The sequence below is a fragment of the Abrus precatorius genome, unplaced genomic scaffold, assembly GCF_003935025.1.
Source record: "Abrus precatorius isolate BTA unplaced genomic scaffold, Abrus_2018 Scaffold7, whole genome shotgun sequence".
NCBI lineage: Eukaryota > Viridiplantae > Streptophyta > Magnoliopsida > Fabales > Fabaceae > Abrus > Abrus precatorius.
In genome coordinates this window covers 28,252,678-28,265,681 of record NW_020874417.1, presented here as the reverse complement: position 1 = coordinate 28,265,681, position 13,004 = coordinate 28,252,678, and the positions used below count along the sequence as shown (strand labels likewise).

The window sequence follows — 13,004 nt, the reverse complement described above, 5'->3', positions numbered from 1 at the left end:
CCAATGAATATTGATTCGATTGTTAAAAAGGATATTAAGTTTGATTCTGGAGACTTATACCTTAATTGTAGAACTGAACAACTTTTCTTCCCTTTAAATTTTATTAATGTACATGTTTAAACAAAGAATATACCATATGTTGAAGCGTAAATGGCTCAGCATATTGCATATTAATGTTCCACAAGACAATTTACAATGCTAACTCTACAAAAAAAAAAATGCATAGCTTGAATGTAATATTTATGGTTCAATTTCCTTTTTCTCCTCAAATATTTCTGAGGAAAGAAACAGCAAATAGGCCAAACAACAGCATTTTCGAAATACCATGTAAAGAGCGAGGGAGGAAAGCAGAAAACTCAAGGCACATGCCATGCCAACGCTAAACGCTTCAATGTCTTTGTTTATAACATACTTTTCAGGTTAATGCAACATAACAAACCCCCCAAATACTGTGCCAACTTTTTCTTCACCCCTCGGTAATCTAAATGCTTAGTTAATTGATATTGACTTGAAGATGAAGTTGTGTATCTGTCATTGTCTAACATCAACACAAAAAACAAAACATCTTAGTTGGAGAGGGGAAGCCTAGAAGGGAAGAGAGAGGGAGGCGCAACTTTTTGAAAAGTTAAAGTTATTGAAGAAAATGGAGACTCAACTCAATAACATAGAGAGGAGGGAAAAGAGAAAAAGAATCATTCACATGGATAAAGGGGTAGGCGCAAAATTTTCATCCATTCAGGATGAACAGACATTCATTCCTCTAGGTATATTTGTTTTCTCTTGTGCTGTAAAAAATTCCTCACTTTCATGAGCTAATTACACCTTCTTCACAACAAAATCTTCTTACCTACCTACAACAATTAGTAGTCCCCACATTAAACCGTCCTAGATTCCTTCTCTATCTGCTGAAGTCTAATTACCAGAAGTTTTCCATCTCTTTCATCCAAAAGCTATATATATAGAAACAATCCACTGCATGAAGATTTGTGCCTCCTCAGCCAGCCATCTTCTACTGTCAATAATCTGTGCAAGAAAATGATGTTGTAAAATGAATGAATCAAAATATAGGCTGAATAGAATTAAAAAGAATAGATTGAGTAATAAAAAAAAAACCATCCATTCCATATAGCTATCTATGCATAAGACCTACCATCATGTTTCTTCATCAAACTCCTAGCAAATAGCAAACATATAACCAAAAACGCCACCCCAGCTGCCCCTCCTAATATTATAGCCACTGTCTTTCCTGTATTTTGCCCTGCCATTGCATCAATTAGCCACATATCATTAAACAGTTCGAAGATTATTTAAATTGAGTAGCCATTGCTTTGACCATTGGGACAACTAGGCAGTGGTATCACAAAATTAAGCTATGTGCATGAGAAATGGACAAAAGCGAAAACACATTATCTGAAATATAACATGACGATAAAAATTGATACTTTCTTTTCAGCCAAAATTTATGCCATTCTAATCTCTTTTGGTTCTGAGTGCCTTGGTATTAGTTATTACCAGAAGAAGAAGAGGAGTAAGAAGAAGAGGAAGATGCTGCAGATGAAGAGTGTCCTCTTGGAACCCCGTTCGGGTAGTAACTATAACTAATGAAGCACTTGTGCAAATAGACTTGGCCTGAAATGGAACTGCCACATTCAACCTGAGCTCTCTGCACAGCACTCTTCACACAATCCCCACAATCTGAATCGCTAACATCTCCCTCACACTGTCCCATCACATACAAAGACTGGTAGCTGGTGGCATAAAAGCCATGTCCAGAAACCACCCCATTTTCCATCACAGAGAATGCAGTGTCTCTTCTCTCCTCAAACCCACTTCCAGCTGCATTGGTTACCCCACAAGTCTTGTAAAGAATTTGCATCCCAGAGATTTGTGCAAACCCAGCAACCTCGTACAGCATGTAACAACCTAGTAACTGGACCCTTGCAGCTATGGTCTTGCCACAAAGCTTGTCAGAGAGAACTGGGAGCCTGCTGACACAGTTGTAGCAATCAGAGTTTGTGAGATCCCCTCTGCATTGGAAGAGCCCGGTGATGGTGGTTTGGCCACTGCCAGTGGTGGCCTTAAAAAACTTGCCTTTGGTGGATTGCGAAACCAATGAGCCAAAGAGTGCAGAAAGGGCTTGAGAATATACCCCATTTGGATCTGTAAAAGTTTCCTTTGAACAACCCTTGTAGACCAAGGTGGTGAAATCAGAAGCAGATTCAGCAAGTTGGGATGGCTCAAGATTTGTGAACAAAACCAGGAACAAGAGGAGGAACAAGGACTTTCTGGGAAACCCCATTTAGGTGTGTGAGGTGTTGTGACTTGAGATGGATCAAATCATGGCAAATTTTGAGGGAAAAAATGAAACTTGAAGAGTGTGTTGTGGTATGAGAGTGTGATTGAGGAAAAGAAGAATCAAGGGTTGTGGTTGATACTTGGATTTTTGTTGTGCTTTTTGGTGAATCAGGAGGGAAAAGGATTTGGGTCGCTGTGGTCGAGTGAGTGACTCTACGTTGTGGTTTTAGTGTCCTTGGGATTCACTTTCCTTTGGATGGATGGATGGCCTCTGTAGTTGTGCACAAACTGTACTCTCTCTCCTCTCTCTCCTCTCTCTAATAGCTTAGAGAAAATGAGTTTTAATTTTTTAAAAAGGGGTATAATATTTTTTGAAAATAGTGAATAGTTTTTTCTAATATTTGAAGAGAATGAAAACAAAAGTGGTTGAATTATCTATGCTTTGAGAGTAGTGGGGAAAAATATTCCCCCTCTGAAGAGAAGGTTTTGGTTTTGGAGTGCATGAAGAGAAAGGAATCTGATTTTGGTAGGAGAGAACAACATGCAGTTTGACTGTGTCACATTGTGCTTTATCAAGGATTTGAATTCAACTACGCGTCAGAAACTTTGTACTTTTTTTTTTTAATTCTACCATTCTGGTATATAGGCCACATGCAATGACTTGTTTTTTTAGTACCTATTATTATTAAGTGTATAAGGAAATGTAGAGCTTAAAATTTGAAATATGTATGTCTCTTACTTTACTACGAATATTGCTGTCAACCACAATTTATCAAGCATCAATATTTGCATTTATTTCACACGTATCTGTATCAGATACATATTTGTATCTTCACCGATATATATAGTTCCAAAAATTAATGTAATCGCATGCAAGAGACAAAAGCAAGTGTAAGATAAGATAGAATCATAAAAACGGAAAAACATTATTTCTTGCTGAATCTAAAGTAAAAGCCATTCTTTTCATAGATTATGCTTGAGAAGATGATGGGTAGTGACTTATGATGATTACTTTTAATAATTTTCAAGTAATATATTCTTAATTTAAATTGTAATTATATTCATTATGTTTTATGATTTTTTACACTTATTTAAATAAGTATCTTATGCATAGGCGTATTGTATCAATATATTGTAGATAATAATAAATCTAATTCTTTCAAAGCCATTGGCTCGTAATACACCTTATTATTACACCTTAACGCCACCGTCCCTATCAATTTCAGAATAATAGATATTTTATAGCATTGTCAAACAGTAGATACTGTTTTAAACTCTGGAATAATTTTAAAATTTTTTTCTTTTAGAAAAAACTAGTAAACCACTGCAATTACTTTGTCTACATCTTGATTCTGTAATTTTCTTTGTATTATTGTTAATTGTAAAAGAAACTGCATCCATCACAAAGATATGGGTGGCTAAGATCATGATATGAGAAGTTGACAAATTAGAAGAGTACTTTAGCTGGCATGTTTCCTTTTTTAAACTAAAACAGATTGAATTCAGACAATTTTCTGTGCTATTGTTCAAGTGGTGTGTCGGTAGCTAATATTCATTGATGGCTTTTAAAATAATAACATTAAAAAGTTTAATTATGTTATAAATAATAGTATAAAAATTGATGAGTACGAAAGAATTGATTCATTTAAACGATAGAAGAATTATTTCTAATGTGTAAACATATATTTCTAAAATATTTAAAAAATAATAATAACTTAATTTTAATAATATAAGCAACAACCAACTTAACTATTCTTGAATAGAAATTTTATTCTGAATTTAACAAATAAAAAAAGTTTACTTATAATTATTTTAATCATCTTTATTTTTTAATAAAAAATTACCAATATTTTTTTGATAATTATAAAAAACATTCATTTACAAATATATTAATTATTAATTTTATTTGAAATTTGTATTAATAAAATATTTATTTATTATTTGTACAAGTGAATATTTATTTATTTATTATACAAATTACTAATTTAAATATTGTGAAATTTTTAAAATATAATATAAATTTATAATATGCAACTGCATTTGAGTTGGAATGCTTAAATCTAGGTACATTTGAAAAAAATAAATTAAATCAAACACTCATAATCAAAACTTTTATTTGTTTATTTATTTTGCTGACAAGTTTCCTTTCTCAGCGTAATTTCAACTCCAACTTCTTCTCAATAACAACAACAACAATAATAATAATAATAATAAACACAAAACATCGTGGAAGGACAATTATGATCTCCGGAGGAGCTAGTAACAATAAAGGTACTCCATGATAGTGGTTGGAATAGTTATTAGAGTATTAATAAGCTTTGTAGTCTCTCTTTTATGACTAATCTATGATTTTAGATTTTTAATACAATTTCATTTTACTTTAATATTTTCTTTATTTTAATTGTTGTAGTTATGATATTTGTTTAATTTTCTTTCACAAAGAGTTTCTTAAATTCGTTTTTCAAGTCAAGTAGTTAAGAGTTTAAGACATGCATTATGGAATAAGAACTTACTTTAATGAATCACGTAAATGGTGTTATAAATTCTGTGATTATGATTTTGCTATTGATTGGATTTGAATAAAAAGAAAAACTTAATCGATTATTTTATTAATAAAATTTGAGTATGAAATTAGGCTTTTATATATTCTGGTATATATTAAACCTGATAAAATATATATATATATATATATATATATAATAATGTATGTACAAAATTTAATATTTATTTATAGACCGAGTCATTAATTTAAAACATTGAGATGTCAGAATTGATTGAAAATATAAACTAAAATTGTACATTGACAATGTAGCAAATGAATAAAAGGTGAAATTATATTTTAAACAATTTTTCCTTTTAATGATTTTTTTTTTTGTTTCTGACTTACATATAAAATAAAATAATTAAAATCAATGAGTAAAGTTGTAGGTTAAAAAATCGATTCCAAGTGATTTTTGGTGCAGCCAAAAACACTTAAAGTAATTGTAAATTATATGTTGTTATTAGAGCTCCCTTTTAATAAATTCATTACCTCTCGATGTTACTTTCTATGTATTTTAAATGTCACCAAAAACTAACTTATATATTATCAATAATCTGGTTTGTCACTGATCTTTTTAATTAAACTAATTACTATAATTAGATTATCTAAACTTTTTAATTAAAATATTTTAAAAAGGAAAGTTGTACTGTCTAAAAACGATATCACATGCCACAAGTATAAAAAAAATTGACTTAATATAAATATTGATCATTTTGTATACCAAAAGTATATAGATTGATGGTTGAATTACCAACTTAAACCAAACAAAAACATTTATAATAGTTAAATATTTAACGTGTTATACTATAAAGTATAAAAACCTTCATATATATGTCACATGCAACAAACAATCGCTAAATATCATTGTGTTGGCATTAGCTTTCGTGTTTAGTTGGTTTCCAATTGCGAAAGAGCCAAAGATCCAACATAACACGTTCCTGTTCACCATTAAATGCTAATAGTACATTGCATCTGCAGAATGCAACTTAATTATTATCATATTAAATTAAATGTTATGAACTTGTTAAAAAGTAGTTTGGTGCCATAGCTCATATTATTTATAAAAATATTAGCATATAAAGCTCATATACTCCAATATAGCTGCTAAACACGTCTTTTGGACCTAAAAAATGAACCCATGTTTAACCATTCAAAGAGAAATAATATACACTAAATTCAAATGAATCTAATCAACCACCCCACATGCCCACATTAATTTGTGCATCAATGTCACACTATTTTATAATTAATTAAGATTATTGCTTTTTTACACTTTCTTTTACACCTTATTATTTTTAAAAATTTTGTTAACTTTAACTTTTAGAATCGATAACAAATAATTAATAATAATAAAATGTTATTAGAAAAAAAAGTATTTATTATATTTTTATAACTTTAATACAATAATTGCGTACCTTTTTCATAAATTTTTTATTTATGGACGTTTAAATTCAATCCTAAAAACTGAGATTAACAAAATTTTATTTTTAAATACTTTAAACAATAATTTTAATTATTTTTTATTTGTATTTCAAAATTTAGAACAACATTCTTTTCTTTTGAAATTTTATTCTTCATTTTCACTATTACTATTTTTTCATTGTTCCATGTCATTATCACCTGATTTGAGCTTATTTCAAGTATTATTATTTTGTAGACACTTTTATTATTTTAAATGTACTATAAAAATTAAATTTATAATAAAAAAAATGACAGATTCATCAATCATTTTATCAATGGGGGGGGGGGGGGGGGTTGTTTCAAGATTAATTGGGCCTAAATATATATTTTCCAAAAATTTAAAACTCTCAATGGGCTAACTAAGTACAGTGTGACCCAATTAAGGGTAGAGCCGTGTATGGATACCAGACAGTTACGTCCAACTTTGACCCCAAAAATAAAATTAAAAGTCCAACTCATTCATTCTTGCTCTCCCCTTTTTTACGAGCGTTTCTTATAATCCTTAATTGACGAACAACCATTCCACATTATTACGGATAAATTCAGAAAAGTTGTCACATTATAAGCTGCATTTCAATAATGTAGGGTCTAATACTATATGTATTTTAATGTTGTATTAAACTAAAAATATTGTTCACCAAAACAATATTAGAATAGAAACAAACGTTTCAATAATATGGATTAAACGCAATACAATTAATAACATTAATATTTAAATTTTTTAAGTGCAGAATATGAACTATACAAAATATGTTAAACTAAATACTAAAAAAAACTAAATAAATATCATATCGTTGAATCTTTCAATGTATTTAAAACACTAAATTCGAATATAGGTTGACGAAAAATAGTGGTCAAGTAATTGCTCTAAGGCAAGGTAGAAAAGGAATTTTAATAATAATAAAAAAAACACATTAGAATAAATAAAATATTTAATGATATCGACAGTGCTTCTTCATAGGAGTTGATTGCGGAAAATTACAATTAAGACAGTCAAGCATAATCATGAAATAAAGCTCACACACAAAACAAAACAAAAACTTTATATTTGCATTAATTTTTTTAATTATTGTATTAATATCCTAGTTTATATATAATTATTTTACATTTAAAGACAAACATAATACTTTATTAAAAAAAAACATAAAGTATAATTTTTTTACATCAATAAATTAAATTTAACTAAAATATATTTTATGGATTTTTATATTATAATTGTGAACTCTTGTTTTAAAGTCAATTTTTGTTGTACTTTTTTTTTCATAACTCCGGACATTATTATTATTTAATATTTTTAACCTATTCACTATTTTCATTTTTATATTATTTTATGCATTTTTGACAAACTTGTAGCTTTTATTACTTTCAAAATTGGCTTAAAAATTTTACTTTTTTATAAATTCAAATTTTCATTTCAAATCTTATCTTCCTATATTTTTACTTTTTAAAATTTTTTATATGATTATTATTATTTTATAATTTATAATATTTTGCATTTAAATTTTTAATCTGTATTTTAAGACACATAATAAAAATACTATAATTTTTAATTTTTTAACTTATATCTTTATACGTACATTAAAAAAAAGTTAAAAATGATATCAAAAGTATAAAAAATGGAGTATTTATGGGAATGCAGTGTAACGATTAATGTTAATTTAACGCTGTGATGACGCGTAAACAAATCTGTGTCGCATCAACCAATCAACTTTGCCGAAGTTACGTTATCGTTTGTCTTTCTTTTCTTTCTTTCCTTTTCTTGTCGCGTTCCCTTCCACCACCACCGACTCTTCCTCCCTTCTTCCCTCTTCCATTGTCAATTCTCACTCAAACCCTTTTAATTTCATGGAATCATATTCATAACTCATTCCTCCAACATGCATTCTCTCAAAGACAAAGTCACACAGAAACTTTCCCATCTCTTTACCAATTCTCCCAACTCCTCTTCCCCACCGGTAACTTTTTTTCCCCAAAAAAAGTGTTTTTTTTTTCTTTTATTATATGATCTGCGATTTGGCTATTCTTGGTTGTTTTTGTTATTCCTATTATTATTAAAAAAAAAAAAATCTGAGCTTGGGACACTGTTAATTTTTTCCTTTCATACAAGCTTTGATCACTTTTGCGCTTAATGTTAGATCTGATCTCTGCTAAAATCTGAATCCTTGGTTGAGTGGCTTCATTCTTTTTCACCATGGGTCTCAGTTTTTGAGTCAAATGCACCAAAATAAACATGGTAAAGAACAACATTCATAAGTATTTCATTTCTTCAACGTTTGGAAGGTAAATTTTAATGCTAATCTGAATTGTCCCCAAGTATATGGGTGTTCTTGACTGTTTTGTATTCACGGGAGAAATTTAGTTTTGTGACTTTTGATGTGTACAGTAGTAACGGTTAGTAATCTGCCACCTTTGTCTCTGGTAGTATATATAATATATATTTGGTATGGCCTGTGTCCTGTGAGCTGCATTTGACTGGCTGCTAGTTCTGGATAATATAAATTGGTTTTCTGTGCTATGTAACATAATTTATTGTGCTGGGATGGTACAAAATGAAACCAGGAGGAAGATTCCAACTTATCTTTGTGTATATAACTCTATATACTTTACTTGAGCTCTCCTATCAAGGTTGATTCTGTTGTTGTCATCGTGTGAACAATACTTGATTAGATGAAGAGCATGTCGTTGTCCATGCTCAACACCCTAAGGAGTTAAATAATATTAGGTTTGTTTTTAGTTGTTCTTTCGTGTCTTACTGCCTAGGGAATATGACCTGTAAATAGACCCTCCTCAGCTTATCAATTAAAGAATTATTGAAAGTTATCCTCTTATAATTTTGTTCACATTGTGTGGGTTTGCCATTGATGCTCTTTGACGTTGTCTTTGTAATGCAACTTGAGGTAAGTGATAGTTTGTGTTTTTGTGTTATGTTGCTGTTAGTTTAGATTCGTTAGATTATAGGATTATTTTATGTTATATGTTGTCATAGATTTAGATCAGCACAGAATTTCAGCAAAGATGGATCCCGTCACTGGTTTACTTTTCTACCTTTGCCTTTTGTGCTTTGTATGCACACATACACATGCGTTCTTAACTGTATGGTCTCTTTAGGCCTGAAAACCTTCTATCTTATCATGATAGAAAGATGGAATTTTCTAGTGGTTGATAAGCTTCATTTAGAATATGATTGCCTCGTACTTGTACCTAGGTTTAATTCATTTCAATATTTAGGTGCATCACCAAGCTTCAATATATTTTTTCCTCATAAATGTCTGATGTCTATGCTTTCCCTACACCCGTTACACCTCTCTCTCATGAGTAGAGAGAAGATGACAAAGAAAATAAAAAATGGATATTTTCCTTTTTTCATCTAACTAACCAATCAAGATGAAGTTCAAAGAATGCAATTCAAATTCCCTGCATCATAGAAACCTTATGCTAATTAAGTCTACACATTTCAAGTTGAAGAATAATCAGTTAATCACCTTATCCTTGCTTTCTATTTTTATTTAATCTTTGATATGAGGTTTTTATTTGTGTAGGATAGTCCCTATTCTAAAGAGGGTAAACCTTTGTCTTCATATTTATCTTACATTATCCCTTCAATCAGCTTTGATGGACCAAAGACAAGTGAGCATCAACACGATCGTAAACCAATTCGATCAGCATCTGCTGGATATAATTATGAACATTTTGAGTATCAGGATATTCCAATGGATAATTATGTTGATTGTAGCTCCATGTGCAATAGCATTGATTTATTGAAAGATGATAATATTAATGAAGTTCATACCTCTAGAAGGAGCAGTAGCAGTTCTGAAGTTTTTGAAGAAGCAAATGAGCAGCAAACACCAAATACATCAAAGAAGTCTTCACTCAATCTTACTGATGACTCTGTTTTTATATCTCCGGAATTGTATGAATTTTTTGAATCATGCCTACCTAATATAGTGAAAGGACGCCAGTGGGTCTTACTTTATAGGTAACTTTGCTCTGTAATTTTTTAAGTTCATACGTTGAACAGTATTTTTCTATTGCTTTGAGATGTTGATTCAACAATTTTTATTTTTAAATTAAGGGCAGTACGTTAAAACATGGAGTCTCACTTCGTACACTTATTCGCAAGAGTGCTGAGCTTTCTTGTCCTGGTTTGCTGGTATGTCAACCTTTCAGAATTAAATGTATTTTTCCTGATATGGTGTGCATATGATATTTACTAGTTGCAGATTAAGGTGTAAGGTCTATTGTTGAAAATGGATTTATTGTCTATTTTGCAAAACTGTTAGATTGTGGGAGATAGGCAAGGTGCGGTGTTTGGTGGGCTACTAGACTGTCCCTTAAAACCTACAACAAAGCGAAAATATCAAGTAGGACAACTCTCTTTTTTCATAAATAATACTTCTTTGTAAAGGAACTTCTTCATCTTGAAGTATGATTTCATTTGCTCTATGGTGGTGATAGGGAACAAACCAAACTTTTGTCTTTACAACTGTATATGGTCAGCCAAGGCTGTTTCGACCTACTGGTAAGGGTTCTGATTGTGAAAATACATAATACTTGGTAGCAAGATGTTGAACTAAGCAAATGTCATAATTGATGTATTGTCTAGCTTGAGAATAAGTTGACAAGTTCATATCAGCAAGAGTGACATTTACACGTTTTAGGGTAACATCTTTTATTAATTTTGGTATCTCAGTTATTAATATTCATGCACTAGGACCTGACTTTGTATGATGTGGAAGCTTGTTGTAAACTTACCACGAGAATAATCTATTTGGAGTGTAATATAAATGAATCCTATTGACTGACTAGCTCATTATCACCTCTTGCATGTCCTCTTCTAGTTAGTAGCAAATTAGTAATGAGACTGGTTTGGGATCAACATGTGGTTATTATTCAATCTTGATTTCTAATATACAATGCAAATATTGTTATTCACTGTGCTTTGCAAATATGAACTCTTCACTGATAATTGTATGCTTATTGATCATAACCTTTTGAATTGTTTCCTTTAAAAATATAAAAAAAGCATTTTCCCACAAGTATGTTAATTTGTTTTTATATTTTTGACCATTGTACTTAGGAATTGACAATGTATGCATTGGGGGAGAAGGTAAATAAAGGAAGGAAAGAAAATATTAATTTGTCACCACCTACTGGTTCAAATTTTGGGTGTTTTGGTGTCTGGAGCTTTGACAATTGATGATAGGTTAGGCTAATTAGGGGATGGAAATGGCAACTATTAGGAATCATTACTACTTTACCCTACTTATAAATTAGAAACAACTAAATTATCTTTATTCAGGGTACAAGCTCTCAACTTCTATTTTAAGTATGACAAGCTTCTAACTCTTTTTCTTTTGAACTTGTGGTCTGATTTTATATATATATGCAGGTGCCAACAGGTACTACTACATGTGTTTGAGTGACTTACTTGCACTCGGTGGTGGGGGTAATTATGCTTTATGCTTAGAGGAAGATTTGTAAGTGCTTATTAGTGATGCAGTAATGCGTAGTTTTGCAGTTCAGTACATTTTAATGGTAGTTGAAGTACCACGTGGAATCTCTTCTTGAATGTGTCCTTCTTGTTGAAATTGAAAAGGTTAACTGGAACTAGTGGACCTTGTGACACATTTGGAAATGCATGTCTAGCTCATAGGCCAGAGTTTGAGTTGAAGAATGTTGAGGTAATATTCTTACTACTGACGTTTGTTTTCTAGCTTAAAACAAATTTTTAAGGGGCTTTCATCCCCTGCTGGCTGCTACTGCTCATTTTGAATTAGCTTTTGTGTACTAGGCTGCTAACCCTTCCCCCTCTCCCTCCCCCCTCCATCTAAACTGTCACCATTGGCAAAATTTAATATTTCTGATAACTGGCATATTTTGGAAACAAATGGCACTGAAATCAGTTTCTCTGTAAGAAAAAGGTACTCACGATACCAAATTCGTATGCAGAAATGGATTTTGATTTTTCCCAACCTAAATGGATAGCCATGATAATATCAGCAGTTACATCTTCATTGTGTAAACTCCACATTACCTGCTGTAGTTCAGTATATATCATGCATTGATTTTCCCCATTGCTCGTTTCTAATACCTATTGTTCTCCATTTATTTATATATAAAGCTACAGTGGGATGATTTATTCACCATATTTCTATTATGTGCAGTTGTGGGGTTTTACTCATCCGTCCCCTTTTCAAGGCTAAGATGCTTTTATTTGGATGTCCAAAAGAAGTGCCTTTCCCTCCTCTATTTTTATTCTACTCTTTGGATGTAGTTTAGATTACCCTTGAGTGTTGATCATTTTAATGTACTGTTACTTTCAGACATGCCCCCAGTTGTTGTTAGTATTTTGAATGCTTGAAATTCCATTCGGTAAAAGTTTGGGTTTGTGGTAGTGAGATGGTCCAACCACAAGGTTGTTTAGTGTAAGGGATGGAATTCACACATTTAACATCTAAGAAATAAAGCACTAACTAGGCTATTTTACCTTCAAATTTGGGTTTCCCACAACTCTGTAGCTACTAATATAACATTGATTTTACTGCTTGATTTGAAAAACTAAACAAACTAGAGGCCAATCATTTAATGGATTGTGTAAGGCAGTGTCACTACTCTCTAATGGCTGTGGATATCTAAAGTTTGGTGGGGAAAGGGAACTATGTTCTAGTTGCACTATGTACAACTATCAAGATATTCAATTGGT

The 13,004-nt window shown here is 31.1% G+C and overlaps 2 protein-coding genes across 6 annotated transcripts; one reads left to right on the top strand and one right to left on the bottom strand.

The window, feature by feature from the left end:
• Positions 1-760: 760 nt before the first annotated feature.
• Positions 761-2,512, bottom strand: LOC113873216 (cysteine-rich repeat secretory protein 3-like). 2 transcript variants are annotated; one of them, XM_027511255.1, is made up of 3 exons: positions 1,513-2,512; positions 1,147-1,258; positions 761-1,023 (listed from the first exon to the last, which is right to left on the bottom strand). In XM_027511255.1, exons 1-3 carry the CDS (start codon positions 2,297-2,299, stop codon positions 951-953), a joined length of 972 nt encoding a protein of 323 aa, XP_027367056.1. In that variant the 5' UTR covers positions 2,300-2,512; the 3' UTR covers positions 761-950. The 2 variants fall into 2 exon arrangements, with proteins under 2 accessions (XP_027367056.1, XP_027367057.1); XM_027511256.1 differs by having other exon boundaries at positions 1,151-1,258.
• A 5,551-nt stretch (positions 2,513-8,063) lies between these two features.
• On the top strand, positions 8,064-12,967 carry LOC113872236 (oxidation resistance protein 1-like). Of its 4 annotated transcripts, none has more exons than XM_027509631.1 (8): positions 8,064-8,253; positions 9,838-10,277; positions 10,379-10,451; positions 10,582-10,662; positions 10,757-10,820; positions 11,691-11,778; positions 11,898-11,982; positions 12,466-12,967. In XM_027509631.1, exons 1-8 carry the CDS (start codon positions 8,176-8,178, stop codon positions 12,502-12,504), a joined length of 948 nt encoding a protein of 315 aa, XP_027365432.1. In that variant the 5' UTR covers positions 8,064-8,175; the 3' UTR covers positions 12,505-12,967. The 4 variants fall into 4 exon arrangements, with proteins under 4 accessions (XP_027365432.1, XP_027365433.1, XP_027365434.1 ...); XM_027509632.1 differs by having other exon boundaries at positions 8,070-8,253; positions 11,691-11,700; XM_027509633.1 differs by having other exon boundaries at positions 8,129-8,253; positions 9,843-10,277.
• The last annotated feature ends 37 nt before the right edge of the window (positions 12,968-13,004 follow it).